Source organism: Mus caroli, unplaced genomic scaffold (genome assembly GCF_978045245.1).
Source record: "Mus caroli unplaced genomic scaffold, Mus_caroli_1 scaffold_10, whole genome shotgun sequence".
NCBI classification, from domain to species: domain Eukaryota; kingdom Metazoa; phylum Chordata; class Mammalia; order Rodentia; family Muridae; genus Mus; species Mus caroli.
The window spans coordinates 17,842,855-17,861,206 of NW_028227265.1; the positions used below are offsets into that span (position 1 = coordinate 17,842,855).

General features: G+C 46.9%; 1 protein-coding gene across 4 annotated transcripts in view; it reads right to left on the reverse strand.

Annotated features, from left to right (window-relative positions):
* Positions 1-390: 390 nt before the first annotated feature.
* Znrf1 (zinc and ring finger 1) overlaps positions 391-18,352 on the reverse strand; it is an 86,220-nt gene continuing 68,258 nt past the window's right edge. Inside the window, exons 2-5 of one of the 4 annotated variants that reach the window (XM_021169337.3) lie at positions 14,946-15,041; positions 4,971-5,076; positions 2,446-2,537; positions 391-1,301 (exon numbers count right to left, since the gene is read on the reverse strand). In XM_021169337.3, the coding sequence (XP_021024996.1) occupies positions 2,480-2,537; positions 4,971-5,076; positions 14,946-15,041 (260 nt within the window). In that variant the 3' untranslated portion in view covers positions 391-1,301; positions 2,446-2,479. Of the gene's footprint in view, positions 2,538-4,970; positions 5,077-14,945; positions 15,042-18,352 lie in introns of all 4 variants that reach the window. The other 3 variants (XM_021169336.3, XM_021169338.3, XM_029480262.2) reach the window with 3 other exon arrangements.

The following is an 18,352-nucleotide window of genomic DNA, read 5'->3' on the forward strand; positions in this document are numbered from 1 at the left end:
CCTGTATCCTTGCAGCCTCTGGTGGCTGTAAGAGCTTTGCCCCTGAATATCATTCCAGTAACATCCTATCACAACCAGAGATGACAGAAGACTGACAATCACTCCATGATGCTTAAGAATTTATAAACTTCAAAGACACAGCCGAGCCACCACGTCGAGCCTCTGCCCAGGAGTGGCTAAGCCATTACAGGTGCTGAGGGAGGGGGTGTGGGCTGAGAGGCGGACAGAGGGAACTGGCATTTGCCTTCCAATTTGATTGTGTAACAACACTTCATTAAAATAAATCACACGGTGCATCTTTTGTTACACACTATTTTAATACCATATCAAAACACCTCGACTGATAAGCTTTTCTCCTAAGCTTTGAACAGTTTTAAAACATTTTCGTAAATTTTTTTTTTTTTGGATTTTAATATATAAATACAGAAACCTATCCTGCATGGGCTGATGTCATGTGTGAATGGCTAAAATATTTCTGTGTGCCTGAAAACGGGGGTTGCAGTACACAGTCCTTTAGTAAGTCTAAATTTCCTCAGGAAAAAAAAAAATTCACAGGGGCCTTGGAAAAATGTCCAGGCATTTTTTTCAGTGTATTTGTGATTATTAAGTCCTCTAATGGGATCAGATCCAGGAGGAAAGGCAGAGGAGACGAGGGGGTTGGGGGAGGGGAAGTGTCCTCGATGGGCTCTTCATCTTCCTCTTTTTTGGCAAGGAAATCAAGGGGAAATCAAGGAAATTTAAGGGGAGAAAAGTGCAAAACCAAGCCAGAAAAATGGGACAGAAGAACAAGAAAACAAAAAAACGAATCCCCCAAGGTAGAAAGGTTAGTGATGCAGAGAGCCAACTGGGGCGCTGGGCAGAGGGACTGACGTGTGCCCGCCTGCCCGCTTGCCACCAGAGCGCTAGGGTCAGGACATGGCTATGCTTGCTTCTGTCACTGAGTGGGTTTTAGCTGGGCAGCAAACAGCAGTCTGTAAACATCACAAGGGAAAACACCAGTCGACACAAGACTTTTTTTTTATAGAATTTTTTGTTGTTTGTAAACACTTTTTAAAGACAGACCCACAACGCCTTTCAAAGGTGAAAAAGAAAATGCCCTTTCCCTCCTGGGTCGAGGGTGAGGGGAAGGATAGAGGTCAATTCATTCTTCTCTCAGACTCGCTCTCATCCACTGGGTGTCCTCAGGGAGGACCATTTTCTGGAAGTCAGTGCAGAAGGGTGCCCTGTTCTCTCTGGTGTCCCAAGCTCAGCTCTGTCCAGTGTCCGAGGAGCCTCCTCCCAGGAACAGGGGCTGGCTGTCCCTGTGTGGGTCGGAAGAAGTCAGTCCCGCTTCATCTTGCTGAGAGTTGCCGCTCCATCGCACGGTGGCAGCAGCTTGTGTCCCCCTGAGACCAGGCTGGTTGGCTGGGGCATCTGGTTCAGTCCAGGCAGGCCCATTGGAAGCCAAACATCATGCCGGCGGCATTCTGGACCTGCACTCTGGAGCTGGGATCCAGTCCCTCTGCCTCACTCTCCCTCGCTTGGCATCAGGTTTTGAGGTGAGGGTAGAAAGAGCCAATGTCCCTGATTTGCCTGACACCGGCAGCTGTTCTGGGCATTTACTTGGAATAAATAAAATAAACCTAACAAAAGAAAAAACAACAAAGAAGAGAGAGAAGAAAAGGGATCCCCAAGCCTTTGGGTGGGGGATCAAGTGGGAAGGGGCTGTTGGTTTTCTGTTTGCTGGGACAAAAACAAATGAAACAAAACAAAAGAGAGAGAACGCCCACCACAGTCCTCAAAGGCACAGGCAGGGTGGGGGACAGGATGGGGGCAGTTAAACAAGGTACCCTGGGGAAGAAATGAAGGTGAGATCCAATGGTTACACAGCAACATAAATGCATGTGTAGGAGGGAGTAGCCTGCTGCTGTGACACTGTGCCTGACACATGGATTGAGTGTGGCCTGGACCCCTCAGGTTTCAGATTCCCCTGAAGTGGGGTGAGGCAGGCAGCCGGTGGAAGAACCAGGAGTGGAAAGACCTCAGGCCATGTCTTTGCAGTGGACAGTGTCTGTTCCACAGGCCACCTACTTAGTGATTCGTCCCTTTCAGAAGGGAGTCTCTGAGAGGTGAGGGAGGGTGAGGCTGCAGTAGAGCCTGGCTGGGGGCGCCTCTGCTCCAGCGCATGCACCCTGCAGGGGACCTTCTGCCTCTCCTGAGGGGAGGAACCGGATGCTACCTTTGCATGGAGTTCTCGTGACTAGGTTTACTATCGCTCTTTCATGCTCCCCCAACTCCCAGGAACATCCCTCTACTTCCTGGGGACTGCTCCCTGAGGAGATGGCTTCTGTCTTTCTACTTCTGCTTTCTCCTTGGTGGGGTATGTATCAGGCAGGCCAGCTCCTCTCCCCCAGCTCCCAGAAACTTGACTCTTAGCCCAGAGTCTCCCGCCAAGTATGGGCTCACCTTTGAGAGGAGTCCGTAAGCAGGCCCAGCAGGGTCAATCAGCAGGGTGTTCTGGACAAGATCTGTTCACTTCAAACCATGAGTCTATGCAGCTGGAGTGGGGCATCAAGGGGAAACACATTAGCTGCTGACAACACTGTTCCTGCCAAGGGAGCCTTTCAAGGGGTTGGACTCTCAGGAAAGGACCCCAGGGAAACATGATTATGCCCCCAACTTCATTGAAGCAGGAAAAGGAAGATGATCAACGATATCCTAAGGGTGGGAGGGCGGAGATGGGTCAGTGGTTGAGAGAGATGCTGCTTCCCAGAGGACCCAAGTCTGGTTCACACCACCTGTCTGTTGCTTCACAGGCATCCCATAATTCCAAGAGATCTCACCCCTCTGGCCTTTGTAGGCTCCTGCATTCTGATGCACATATACATAGATGCACACACATAACCATAACTTAAAATTAATAATAATAGTTTTAAAAAAGAATAATCCTGAGGGTTTGGGGTTAATCCTAGGGCTCAGTAGTTGAGAGTCCTAGCTGTTTTTATAAAAGAGCCAGATTCAGTTCTTGGCACCCAAACAGTGGCTCACAAACATCTTTAACTCCTGGTCCTGGGGATTCAATGCTCTGTTCTGGTCTCAGCGGGCATCAGGCACACATGTGAATACATGCAAGCAAAATACCCATGCACATAAAATTTAAAAATAAGCTGGGCCAGGCAGTGGTGGCACACGCTTTTTTTTTTGTTTTGGTTTTTTTTTAAGACAGGGTTTCTCTGTGTAGCCCTGGCTGTCCTGGCACTCACTTTGTAGACCAGGCTGGCCTCGAACTCAGAAATCCGCCTGCCTCTGCCTCCCGAGTGCTGGGATTAAAGGCATGCACCACCACGCCAGGCTGGCACATGCTTTTAATCCCAGCGCTTGGGAGGCAGAGGCAGGCGGATTTCTGAGTTCGAGGCCAGCCTGGTCTACAAAGTGAGTTCCAGGACAGCCAGGGCTACACAGAGGAAACCCTGTCTCAAAAAACAAAAAACAAACAAAAATACCTAATAAACTAAATAATAAATAACTATAAAGATTAATAAAATAAAAATAAATGAAAAGGAAAACTAAAACATCGATCCTGGCTCATCAGGAGACAGGAGCAGTAGATACAGGCTCTGGGAGACTGGGCCTTGCAGAAAGGGCAAAACTGGCCTTGTGAAGCTCAAAACTGGGGCCCAGGGAGCCCAGGACAGCAACAGATAATACCAAGGAGGTGAGAGCAGGCGGACTACATAGGGCAGCAGGTTAACTGTCTGTAAGGTCTGAGAGGCAGGCAGGAAGCAGGACTAGATACAAGAGGCTGGCCAGTGATGAGGGTGGCTAGATCTTGGGTGATGAGGGTACCCCTCTCAGGAGCCACAAGTCTACCTAGCCTAGATATAACAGTAGGAAGGGGAGCTGCACCCTTGGGCTCTTTGACATTGCTAAATAAGTGAGCATGAACCAGGGTGAGGGTATAGTAAGGCCACAATCTCCAGTGTTCATAGGAGTGTCTGTAGCAAAGAATAAACAGCAGGTAACCTAAGACACTGTAAAGCCACATCTGGGCCTTTTCAAAGAGTAACTAAACATAATCTGCTTAGGTCTCCCCAGGGCCAGGGCTTTCCGTTCCTGGCTTTGGTTAGTGGCTTCCTGAGATGTTGCAGGGATCTGTGCCAGACTAAGAACCACAGTTCTCCCAAGGCCAATCACACTCCAGGCACAGCTCTGACATTGAAGACCAGTAGTCCTGGGGTTGGGCTTAGGAAAGTCCTTGTGCCAGGAAACAGTGTGGGCTGGAGAAAGAGACACACAGGGCACACTCCTGTCCTGAACAAGGAGGTGTCTTCTTTCCAGGTAGGAAAAGTTGAAGGGTTCCGCTGGAGGCAGAGGATGGATCTTGGCCTGGCTAATTATAGCAGTACTTAGAGGTAGTGGCTTTTCCTGCCTCCTAGCCCTTGGTTTTTGTTTTGTTTTTGTTTTTTCGAGACAGGGTTTCTCTGTGTAGCCTTGGCTGTCCTGGAACTCACTTTGTAGACCAGACTGGCCTCGCACTCAGAAATCCGCCTGCCTCTGCCTCTCAAGTACTGAGATTAAAGGCATGCGCCACCACGCCCAGCCCTCCTAGGCCTTGGAAGAGGAGGGTGCCATACAGGCCAGCAAGGACACCAGCTCTACCCTTGATACCTCGCTCTGCATGACAGGGTTCAGGGAGGAGGGAGTCAAGCTCCAGGTGGGATCTTATATGCCTCCAAGCCAGGTCTACCCACTGGCTCCTATCATCTGAACTGCTGACACAGAGCTGAACCTTGAACAATTTACTTCTGCTCTACCCTTGCTATGACTGAGCCTTCCGGTCAGCATAGTAGATAGATGCCTGCCCCCTAACAGAGTGCAAAGAGTATACAATACAGGCCATACCATAACCCAAGAGGACTGGAGGACTGGTGAAGGGGATCTATTCATTATATGTGGGATTTGGCAGAGTTGTTCCTGCTGGGCCCTTGTACCTTTTGTGATAGATGCACAGGCAAGGCAGCCTGGCTATCGTGTCCCCCTGAAGCAGCTCCTCCAGGCAGATCACACACTCACCCGCATCTTTAGTCAGCACATCATCTGCAAGAGAGACGGGGATACCAATAAGGTTAATCACCAGCAGCTGAGCGGCACAGAGCACACATAGGTCTATTACCTATGAGCTACTTGCAGACCTAAACCACTGTTTGGAACACATAGTACAAGTGGAACATAGCAATGGGAGAAATGTGCAATAACTAGAAGAGCCTTCTGACTGACTGGGATGAGGGGCAAGGAGAAAAGTGCTTATTCAGACTGTTCAAGAGAGGCTTTGGGGGGGCTGGAGAGATGGCTCAGTGGTTAAGAGCACTGACTGCTCTTCCACAGGCCCTGAGTTCAATTCCCAGCAACCACATGGTGGCTCCCAACCATCTGTAATGGGATCTAATGCCCTCGTCTGGTATGTCTGAAGACGTCGACAGTAAACCCACTAACATTTTTTACAAGATTTATTTATTTATTTCATGTATGAGAGAGAGAGAGAAAGAAAGAAAGAACACTTTGGAGAACTTCACAATGACACGAGCCATAGGCTGGGGTAGGAGGGATGACAATCTAGACAATGGAAACAACCCCAGACACCTGGGAACTCCAGGAAGTCTGCTAAGACAGGCTGCAGAGACTCAAGGAGTCACACAGGCAGGGGTGAAACCAAATCCCCAGGAGCAGCTTTATGCTGTTGCTGTCACTGAACCTGTCTCCTTTGCTTGGTTAAGAGGCACTAGAGGTAGATTGGGGAGCTCACTTAGAGGCCAACCCTGACAATGTAGCAACGGCACGCATGCCAACAAGGGTAGGGCATTAGCACGGTTATATCATGCGACACTCCACAGGAAAAGGCAAGGCTAGATAGAGAGCGATGAATCCCAGAGGTGTCTATTAGGCTTCTCCATAGGGACACACCAATGGAAACTTCCAGATGTGGGGAATCTCACTTTAGTCTAGATGTAGGGACATGTACAGACAGTAGAATAAAGAGACTGTTCAAGGACAAAGTTTAGATTAAACTCCAATAAAGTCACAGGCAGGCACGGTAATGCCCTCATACAGAATCACCACGAAGTTCCCCGACCACAGCAGAACATCCATCCAGTGAGCATAATGAGATTCTGTGTGTATGGTTTTCTTTGAGCTGAAAGAGCTTACAAGCTAGCAGGGCACACGGTATCATGTGTGAATGACGAAAGGGAAACCCAGAGAAGTCACGTGGCTTGCCCTGTCAGGGGGCTTGAGAAGGGTTGTAAAAGACTGGACCTTTGTTCTGGTGACCTTGCTTCCCACTGTTGCTTCTTTGTGTCCTGATTATTTGGTGGTAAAACTCTTAAGTACTCATAAAATATGGATTATTAATAGGCTAGGAGGGCCTAGCGTCTCAAATTTCCCTGCTAAGAATACCAGGGAAGTTTGAGGCCAGCCCGGTCTACAAAGTAAGTTCCAGGACAGCCAGAGCTATACAGAGAAACCCTGTCTCGAAAAAAACAAAAACAAAAAATAAAGCAAAACAAAAAAGAATCCCAGGGAAATGGAATAAAACACATAAAATTTGATATTGAAGTTCCTGTTTGTAGGAGTTATAAGAGAAGTCACTTGGTTTACAGGACAGCATGAACATAAGAAGTGGAAGAACACCCTAAAGTGGCCAATCCCATCCCTTTAAAGCACTACACACCATACATAACTGTTTATGCATGCAAGGAAAAAATCTATAAAAATATAAAGTGAAAGGAAGGAGGGTTAGAAGGAGGGCACATGTGTGCTCCTTTGTCGTGTAGATGTTTGAGCACACACTGCTTTATACTTAGAATCCTTAACAGAGTGCACAGGAAGCCAGGCGCAGCAATGCAAGCCTCCAACTCCAGAACTCAGGAGGATCTCTGGGAGTCAGGCCAGCCTGGTCTACAGGGTGAGCTCCAGGACAACCTGGGCTACAAAGTTAGACCCTGTTTCAAAAAAAACTAATAAATAAACAAGAAAGAAGTGCACCGGTGTGGTGGTTTGAATAACCTCTGATAGGCTCTGTTTAATCATTAGGGAGTGGTGTCCTTGACAGGTATTAAGGACGGTACAGCCTTATTGGAGGAAGTGTCACTGGGGGTGGGCTTTGGGGTTTCAAATGCTCAAGCGAGGCCTAATGTCTCTCTTTTCCTGCTGCTGACCATTCAGATGTAGAACTCTCAGCTACCTCTCTAGTACCATGTCTGTCTGTCTATGCCACACAATGCCTCCTGGACTAAATGGTTTTTGAAACTAAAACCATCCCCAATTAAATGTTTCCCTTCACAAGAGTTGCTATGGTCTTGGTTTATCTTCACAGCATGAGACCACTGACTAAGACAGCAGGAATTTGCATTTTACTTGAGAATGTATTCAAAGGGTAAAATGGATGTGACTAGAGAAAGGAGATATAATGCATAATGTACAATGCAGGGCCCAGGGGACGGGGTTCACTGTTAGGGAACAGGCTTTCAACTTTGATATGCCTGATGCTCTTCACAGCGACACATCAGAGGATAAAACCCTCAACAGAGATGGGAAGAAAACTTGCTTAGTCTACAGATAGAGTTATCCTGGAGACATCCTTGGCCATTTCTTCTCCATTCTCTGAGACATCTCACCGGTGACATGGACTTTCAGACTATAGCCCTTCATTGTTGTTTCCTAGATTCCAAACCAGCACATACACACACACAGGCAAACCATATACCATACACACACAGACACACACACACACACACATTCACACACAGACACACACGCTAAGGCTAAAAAAAGATTAAAGGAGAAAAGGAAGGAAGACATGTGATGCTGAATTCTGGCCTCTACATGTGCCCACACGTACACACATGTGTCACCCCATTCAAGAAAGCACGTTGGGCTGCCGAGATGGCATAGTGCATAACTTGCTTCAGAGCCAATCTCTGGAATCCACCTAATCCACCCTATGCTGTCTTCTGGCTTCCACTTATGTACAATGGCACCCCTCCTACAATGGCAGGCAGGCAGGCAGGAACTCACGCAGTGCACTTCTAGGGCTCTGAAGACAGAGTAATGAAAGCCCCTTGGTAAAGGAGGGAAAACATCGTAAAGCAAAAGCCCTGCACCCCAGAGCAGAACTCGGGGAAATCTACTCAATGTTCTGGGTGCCACAGGGAAACTCCTGCCTCACCAGACCATGCCTGAGGGGAGGAGTCCTGGAACAACACCCCTGAGCTTCCAGTCACTCTATGGCTTCAGAGCGCTCTTCTTTTCTGCTTTGTTGTTGTTTGTTTCGTTTTGTTTTTTAAATTTTATCTATCTATCTATCTATCTATCTATCTATCTATCTATCTATCTATCTATCTATCTATCTATCTATCTATTATTTGAGACAGGGTTTCTCTGTGTAGCCCTGGCTGTCCTTGAACCTAGAGACCTACCTGCCTCTGCCTCCAGGGGGCTGGGACTAAAGGTGTGTGCCACCACCACCTGGCCACAGAGCTCTTTTGCTAAAAAAGTCAGTCATACCTCCCTCCACCTCAGGAGGTTGGGCAATACGATGGCCACAGATTTTACAGAGAGAGAAGTGATAAAGCCAACCACATTTACACAGAGAGCTCCTTCCTCCTCCTCTCTTCTCTGTAGCGCCCTCCCTCAGCTTCTGTTAGGCCTTAGTTCAAGGCGGCTAAGGAAGGCTGAGAAGGCTGAGAGCTAATGGCTGGTGCTCTGTTGGTCACTGACCTCCCTGGCCAAGCCCTTGCCCTTGATGCACCAGGAGTCTGTTCTCTTTGTTTCTGAGCACTGGCTGGACCAGTAAAACTGGTCTTGCTTTCCCTAAATTTTAAAAATAATCTGGTAGGCAAATACTGGAGGCCTTGTTCAGCCCTTCCCTCAGACCAACCCTCAGACTAAGAAAAATACTGCTTATCCCAGCACTCGGGAGGCAGAGGCAGGCGGATTTCTGAGTTCGAGGCCAGCCTGGTCTACAAAGTGAGTGCCAGGACAGCCAGGGCTACACAGAGAAACCCTGTCTCGAAAAACCAAAAAAAAAAAAAAAAAAAAAAGAAAAATACTGCTTTCTATCTGCCTCACTTGGAGCTTTCTACTTTTTTCTTTCTAATTTAACTAAATTTCACCTTACATAACCATCATAAATTTTATCCATATTTCTCTGGTGCCAGCAACCATAGACGGTGAGCGTGTGAATGTGTGTGTGCAGGGCAGAGACCAGGAGGTTCCAGAGTGCACATGTCCCCCGAGCTCCCCACCAGAAAGGGAGCAGACCCTCACACAGACGGGCGTGCACGCTACCTCGAGCTGCTCTGCCCTCCAGTCACTTCAAAACACTGTTTTAGATTCATTTTATTAGTTTGTGTGTATGAGTGTTTTGCCCGCATGCCTGTGCACTTCATGTGTGCCTGCTCTTCGAGGAGGTGGCAACCCTTCTTGTGAGTGCTGAGAATTAAACCAGGGCCTTGGCAAAGAACAAATTACTCTTAACTCTTGAGTCAACCTTCCAGACCCTGGAAGGAACAGAACTTCACCAGCACTGAAGAAAGCCTCCCATTGTTCCTTCCTAGAAAGACTTCAAGAGCTGATGGCTTATTGCCAGGTATCTCCTCACATTTTTCTTTTACAATTTTTTTTTTTTTTTTGGTTTTTTTCGAGACAGGGTTTCTCTGTGTAGCCCTGGCTGTCCTGGAACTCACTCTGTACACCAGGCTGGCCTCGAACTCATAAATCCACCTGCCTCTGCCTCCCGAGTGCTGGGATTAAAGGCGTGCGCCACCACGCCCGGCCTTACAATTTTTATTTTAAAGATTTACTTATGTGTGTACATATTTTACATATGTATGTCTGTACCACAGGTGTTTCTGGTACTATGGAAGCGAGAAAGCATTAGATCCCTTGAAACTGGACTTATAGATGACTGTGAGTTGGCATGTGGGTGCTAGGGAGCTAATCCAGGGCCCCTGGAAGAACAGCCAAACTTGAGCCATCTTTTTAGGCTCACATTTTTTTTCTAAATAGGTAAGGATCCAAGAATTCACATTCTATTTGAATTCAAGACATGTCCTAAGGACTCAGGCCACAATGTCCTCTTACCTCTAGTGTCTTCAGAAAAAAAAGGAGAGGAAAAGGAGGAGGAGGAGGAGGAGGAAGAGGAGGAGGAGGAGGAGGAGCACCATGCTGCCACAGCCTCCTTTCTGCATTAGCCGTGTGTATAGAGAAGCCAGACATGGACTCCGAAGCCCCTTCATCTCCTCAGGATAAACTACTCACAGGGCTAGAGGTGAAGTCCGTGGCTTACATACAAGGAGACTTTTCATGTAAAGGATGAAGAAAGAGTAAGGAGCAGAGGGAGAGCCACAGTGGCTCTGCTGAGATGACCACCCTGCTCTTCCTCTACCCTATGGATCCAGACCCCCTGGGGGTCAAATGGCCCTTTCACAGGGGTTGTCTAAAACCATCTTGCATACCCAGTATTTACATTATAATTAATAGTGAGCAAATTAGGAGCTATGAAGTAGCAACAAAGATAATTTAAGACTGGGGTCACCACAACATGGGCTGTGTTAAAGGGTCTCAGCATTAGCAAGGATGAGAACCGTTGCTCTAGCAGGTTGCTGGTGAGAGTGAGGATATGAAGGAAGACCGGTTCTCTGGGAAAGGGAGGGGCTAGAGATCCTCGATGTCCATTTCCTACATCAGCATGTATGCTTCTGTGAACAACAATGGTCACCATGGACCACAGGGAGTGGCACTATCAGGAGGTGTGGCCTTGTTGGAGGAAGTGATTCAGTCTCCTCTGATGAGACTGGAGTTTGGAGGCGCATGGACTTTACGACTTTGGATTAGAAAAGCAGTTGAATGCTTTAAGTGGAGCTTAGTGGGTTATCCGAGTAGAAGCCTAGAAGACAGTGGTGGTAGGAGGATTTGAACTATGGGGGTCTGGCTCAAGAGTGTCAGAGGAGAAGAATGTTAGCATGTGGGCTGGAGGCCATTCTCCCGCTATTTTGGCTAAGAATGTGGCTGCTTTCTGCCCTCGTCTGCCTGAGTAAACGGAAGAGTTTTGGGTTAGATGCTTGGCAGAGGAAAGTCCAATACAGCCTGGTATCGACTGCTGTGTGGTTATTAGTGTTCACTGTTATGAAGAAGATCTATAATGAAAAGAGACAAACTGAGCAAGGAAAAAAGTACAATATACACAGGGGAAAGAGGCACCAGGAAATAGAATGGAGCTAAATCCTGTGTTCAAGGAGATTAACCCATTAAAGGAAAGCCTGATATTAAATGGAATAAAAGAAGTGGTGACCTCAGGGCAAGACCTCACCCAACTAAAGAGTGGTTTAGGTCTAGGAGTGGTGGTGGTACACACCTTTAATCCCAGAAGGCAAAAGGCAGAGGCTTGCAGATCTCTAAATTCAAGGCCACCCTGGTCAGCCAGGCTTAAGCAGTTTAGAAAACTATGGAAAACAGAAAGCTCATGAAGATGTAATTGAATGAGGGAGCCATGTTCCAGTCACAGCAAGCAGCAGCAGAACCTGGCAACTTCAGTCACATGGTTCTGGCTTTAGAGTCAAGGACAGAAGGAGGAGGTTATGGCATCTCCCTCTGTGATTAAAGAAAGCCACTGAGGCCAGACATGTGTCGGGGTGTCCACATATGAAGGCCCAGAGAGGCCACAGTATGAAGCTATGAAGATGAAGCCTGGATTGCCTTGGAGATCCCCAAATGTTGCAGATGTCAGAGCTGTGGGATACCTGCCGAGGAAAGGTGCTAACAGGGTGGAACTAGCCCAGGAGAAGGAGTGTGCTGCAGTCAACAAAGATGAAGGGAGTTGGAGATCTGAAGAGTGCTCTAACATCAGACATGGAGATGTAGGGTTTGGAGTCTACCTAGCTGGCTTCTGTCTTTGTCTAGCAGTCTTCACCCTTTTGGAATGGTAATGTGCCATTTTATGTTGAAAATATATGATCTGTATTTTGATTTTCACTTTATAAGAGATTACAGTTAAAAGAGATTACATGAGTCTCAGAAGAGACTTTAAACTTTGGACTTTTAAACAGTGCTGATATTGTATGATAGACTTTGAGGACTTTTAAAAAATATATATTTATTTATTATATGTAAGTACACTGTCTTCAGACACTCTAGAAGAGGGCATCAGATCTCGTTACGGATGGTTGTGAGCCACCATGTGGTTGCTGGGATTTGAACTCGGGACCTTCGGAAGAGCAGTCGGGTGCTCTTACCCACTGAGCCATCTCACCAGCCCCCTTTGGGGACTTTTGAAGTTGGACTAAATGCTTTATGATATGGATACAAGTGTGGTGGTTTGAATAAAAATGGCCCCTATAGGTCTATAGGGAATGGCACCATGAGGACATATGGCCTTGTTGGAAGAAGTGTGATTCATTCTCTTCCAACTGTCTACTAATCCACATGTAGAACTCTTAGCTTCTCCTCCATCACCATGTTTGCTTGGGTGCCACCATGTTTCCCACTATGATGATAATGGTCTAAGCCTCTAAAACTGTTAGCCACCCCCAATTAAATGATTTCCGTTATAGGAACTGCTGTGGTCATGATGTCTCCTGACAGCAACAGAAACCCTAACTTAGCTTATGAAGTGACTTTGTTTTGGGTGGTCCTGACAGCACTTTGTCTGCCATAGACATTTCTGAAAGCCAAGTTCTCTCAGGCCAAGCCCCCTCTGAAGCTTTTTGTGCTACAACAGCAAAGGCAGTGTCTGCAGAGAGCTCTGCCAGCAACCCACAGGACAAAACAGTCTTCATAAGATCTCAACACACGTGGGACAGAAGTAAATGCAGTACTTGAAGCCATGACTGCCGTAAACTATGAGACACAGGACCTCTCCCTTCAGTCCCAGGCAGAGACAGGGACAAAGCTGAGCTTGAGTAAGGACAGGCTAGCTGAAGCAGGGACAACGGACCCAGGAGGATGGCAGTCACAGGGAAGAAGCAAAGACTGCTGGGGAAGAAAGGGGATCACTGAGAGGAAAGACAGAGCCATAGCCTGCCCTGCCCTCTGGCACATGCAGAGGTCTGCAGGCCACACGGACCATGATAGACACATGCCCTCCTGCAACTGGGACCCTTTGGCCAGGCAAGTAAGAGATCTAAGAACACAAATCTTGTTGCAAAGATCTAAAATCTATAAAATATATTTATTTTAAAGTATATTTTACAAGGCCCTGGATTCTATTTTAGGACCTCAAGTCTAAAACACGGGGTAGGAGGTGCTGGAACGGAACCCAGGGCCTTGTGCATGCTAAGCAAGCATCCACCAATGAGCCGCATCTCTAGCCCTTGACATTTCCAACTAGGGACATGATATTAAAAAAGTCTATATTTTTCACATTAGAGATGTCTGTTTATACCTATACAAATGGTCAAAGATTTGAAAAACTCTAAAACATCTCTGGCCCTGAGAATTTAATCTACTCAACCTGTGATACAGGTTTTTTTTTTTCTGAGACAGGGTTTCTCTGTGTAGCCCTGGCTGTGCTAGAACCCACTCTGTAGACCAGGCTGGCCTTGAACTCAGAAATCCACCTGCTTCTGCCTCCCAAGTGCTAGGATTAAAGGCATGCGCCACCACTGGTAGGATGCTTTTTAAGAGAACCAAGCAGGTTAGACATGTCTGATTTATTTTTCAGGTTGTCTGGGAGTCATGAGTGCTCCCTAGGCTGATGCTGTGATCTAGGACGCCTCTGGTGGCAGGAGAGCATCCTCAGACTCTTCAGAACAAGCACACCTCCCTACTGCCTGCTTCGCCTTTAACCTGAGAAGGTGGCCTGCTTACTGGGGTTGAGGGCATCCTTCTGGACACTGTTGAGCTTGCAGAGAACACAGTTCCCTAGCAATCACTGTCAGGAGAGCCGACAGACAGACAGACAGACAGACATGAGCGAGTGGAAAGCAGAGGACTGGAGGCAGAGTCTGCTCACCATCAAGTCGGACGGACTATCCTCTGGGAGCCTTGTGTTTTCCACAGCAGCTGTAATTTCCTAAATACCACCATGTGCGAAGCTCTGTGCTAGAGGGTTTTGTGTGCAAAGATCGCTATCCTTATTGTATGGTCCAGAAAACTAAGGCTGGACTAGCTAAACAACCTGTCTAAGCTATAGTGACTGAACAGCAGAGGAAGACTGACCTCTGATCATCTCAACTCCAGACACTTACCTACAGCAAACAAATCTGCCACTCAACTTTATCCCCAGAAAGATGCTAGAGTAACAGTGTCACGGGGTCCTCCAGATGCTATGATCACACTTCTGCTAGATTCATACTCAAGTCTGCCTTTCTCCCCTTCCCTCCCCTCCCCATTCCATCCCATGGTGAAACATGGAGACCCTCTAGCACTAATCTCCAAAGTAATGTACAGATTGAATGTATTCCTTCCAACTGCTGTCACATGGGGGCTTTACTGCTTAACCAGGTGTGTCCACTTGGGCTGCAAGGTAAACAGGAAAGGGCCAGGCCCTCAGTTCCCTGCGGGCACCACCAGCACCATGGCTTTCCTTGCCCACAGAGATGATATTCTGTCTAGGCCCCTCTTGATGGCTTTGTAGAGTGAGTTCATTTGTCTTGGAACCTACCATGGTCAGGGGCATGAACAGGGGAAAGAATGGCTATGTCTCCCCACCAAAGGCCACTGAAGGCATAGAGCAGCCCAGAGCCTTCTCACCACAGTAGCCCTGGCCTAGGACTTGCCTTCTTGGCGTCTCCTCAGCCACCCCACCCAACTAATAATTACCAAGGCTCTCAAGAACAGAAGGTTCCTCACTAGCACATGCACAGTGCTGCTAAAAGAAAACAACACAGAGCCCCCTCACCCAAAGGCTATGCCCCCAGCTGTCCAACCCATCTCGACACCAGGAAGCAGACATGACAGATAGCCCTTACCATTGTAGGACAGGCGAGGTTTGCTCAGACACATTATAAAGTGCATTTCCATCTCATCGGAAGCCACAGACTTGGAACAAATGGGGCACTTGAAACCTAGAAGAGAGGACACAGCATGAGCTACCTTCTCCCAGTCATCGATGTATCCACAATCTCATCAACCAGGACGCTACGTGGAGTCAGCACTCGGGACAGGGACAATGTAGACAGAGCAGAAATCAATTTGTCCTTCACTCATTGAGATTTTACCTTTTTCCACAGCCGTCAGCTTTCAAGAGGGCACTCTGCAACACGCCATTTAACAGAGTTGCTGACTTGATTTTCAATGGAGTCTAGTAGACAACACTAGGGAAGTAGCAAGCCAAGGCAGCTGAGTAATATTTAAGTCTCAGCTTAACACCTTTTGGTTCCTCCCAAGGGAAGGAGTCATTACTGACACCTGCACCTCCATCCCTCCTCACCCACCTACTTGGGTAGCAACTTCATCCTTCACCCAAGCATCCTTTGTGTCCTTTGAAACTAAGCCAGCTATATATATCCTTTAAGAAGTATATAGTGAGCAGGGGGAAAGTGGGGTGGGGTGGGGTGGGGTGGGGGATTTTCAGAGGGCTCTAAGTAAATGCTGGGCGAACACAGGCCATCACAATCTGCGACCTTATTTCCAGGATGATCTGGCCTGTTACACATCAAAGGGTTTCCTCAGCATAGCAACAGTACTGGTAAGCTCTGCTTGAGGATCTTCTGAGTTGAACTCTCATTAAGCAGAGCTAACTTCTTCTTTTGTTTTTGTGTTTTTCAAGACAAGGTTTTTCTGTATAACAGCTCTGGCTGTCCTGGAACTCGATTTATAGACCAGGCTTGAACTCACAAAGATCTACTTGTCTCTGTCTCCTGAGTGCTAGAATTAAAGACTAGGGCCAGTACTGCCTGGTGGAAAGCTAAGTTCTCTCTCCCTCTCCCCCCCCCTCCTCTCTCTCTCTCTCTCTCTCTCACACACACACACACACACACACACACACACACAGAGTTCTCCCTGCCCTAGCAGGCTAATGTACTGAGGAACATGCCCAGTGATAAGACTGATAAAACAGATGAATTAATATTTCCATCTTTTCCATTTTATATTATTGACCAGTTTCAAAGAGATCAATTCTTTCCCTGCAAATTCTATCACAGATCCAACAACTTTGAAAAGTTCTTGACTTGTCTGCATCCATTCTTGTTTATCACAGTTTCTTTCTTTGGTGACAATGACTCTTACCTACCTGGCCTGGATACACTGCCATAACATAAAGCATTAACTACTGGTGTAGAGATTTCACGCTTCTATTTGTTTTCAGTTAGAATTTTCATAGTTTGATGTTGGTAATGAGTATCATATATATATATATATATATATATATATATATATTTACATAGGTGTCACTTGCACATACGTATGTGTGGCACATATATGCTTGGTTGTCATGGAGGTCAGAAGGGGGCAGCAGATTCCCTGGAACTGGAGTTACAGATGGTTGTGAGCTACCATATGGGCCCTGGGAATCATACCCGGATCCTCTGTCAGAGCAGCTAGTGCTATTAAGCCACTGACTGAGCCATCCCTCTACTCAGCCTACTTTCCACCCTCTGCCCTTTTGGAGGCAGAGTCTCACTGTGTAGTCCTTGCTATGTAGACTAGGCTGGCCTTGAACTTACAGATCTACCTGCCTCTGCCTGTCCTGCAACATTTTTTAAAGAAAGAGATAAAAGGCCAAACATTTCAACATGCAGTTGTGAGCCCGAAGACAGAGGAGTTCACACTCTCCCCAGTCTCCTGCAGACGATGCCTTGCTGATCTGTATGGAAAGCTCTGACTGGAGTAAATGGCACACAGACAGAAAGCAAGTCATACAGGGTGTCTGCTTGGATTCCTCAAATCTTTTTCTCAAGGATAATGCTAGAAAGAGAGAAAAAGAGAAGAGAAGAGAAGAGAAGAGAAGAGAAGAGAAGAGAAGAGAAGAGAAGAGAAGAGAAGAGAAGAGAAGAGAAGAGAAGAAGGATCTCTCTGTGTAGTGCTGGCTGTCCTGGAACTTGCTATGTATACCAGGGTAACTTCAAGCTCACAGAGATACAGAGATCTGCTCACTTCTGTCTCTGAATGCTGGGATTAAAGACATGTGCTACCACAGCCAGTATCACTATTGCTACAAGACCAAACAGAAGACTTGGTGCTCAGCTAACAGTTGAAGTGGATTCCATGGTATAACTCCTATTCCCCCCTCCCACCACTACCAATTTCCTTAAAAATTCTCAGCACATACATCTCACCTAAGGCCTTAGAATAGTACCAATTCCTGACCTCTGCATGGTTACAAGTCCATAAAATCCAGAAGACTGAAAGAATGGGGTGTGCTGCCCTGTTTCCTGGTAGAACAGGGCTACTTACTTTTTAAAGCCAGCTTAGCACTGTGCAGTGTCATGTGCAGTGGAGGGTGAGGGACACATCTGAGTCTCAGAACAAAGACATTCTCCATTTCTAACCTAAGGCCTGTGTGTTTAAAAAGAGTTTCTGTAGTTTCCAATTCAAAGGAGCAAGGTTTCTTAGGTTTCTTAAGAATTTAAATGGCTTTAAGAAGACCGGTTTGCTACCTTCCCTAAGTTAGCACCTGTGTGCAGGCTGAGGGCTGGGGAACGACCACACAGGTCCTCCAGCCCTAGCCTGGTTGTATTCAAGTCATCTGTTACTAGCTATAGCTCCCATGTTGTGTATTTCCCTAGCATTTCCTGAAAGAGCACTACGACAGTCCTGTATTCCAGGTGAGGCACTGCGTGAGGAAAGGGTCACATTACCACTGAGATACCGGCCATCCGGCCACTTGGCAAGGTCTAAATGTCACTAGACATTTATATCCTAGAGGACAAAAGGCTGAGACCCTTGAGTTTAAAATAATCTCTTCATTATACTGAAGAAGGAGCAGGCCCCAGCAAGGCCTTGGTGCAGTGTGAGGTCACATACTAAGACGGTAGAGCTGAGACTACACAGCGTCTTCTTAGGTCTCAGTCTAAAGTACTTTCCATCAAGGAAGAAAAAGTTGGTCATGGGATTGATTCTGAGAAAGAGGTTAAGTTGGGAAATAATGCCTCTGGTAGATTAAGTGCAGCGTGGACGGAAGAGCCATGATTTAACTGAAGCAGTACCATGGTTCTCGGTGCTTTTGTTTTAACTTGTTACATAGCTCACAAAGTCATTAGGAACCACTCTTAATGTAAGCAGAGAAGGACAACATAATGGGGTTTTCTTGACTTGAGGCCTTGGCTAATAATATACCTCGCCCTCCTCAGTTTTATTACTGGAAAAAAAGGGAGGAGGAATTCACTGCATATTTGCAAAGACTGAATGAGACGACATCATGAGGTCTACAGCA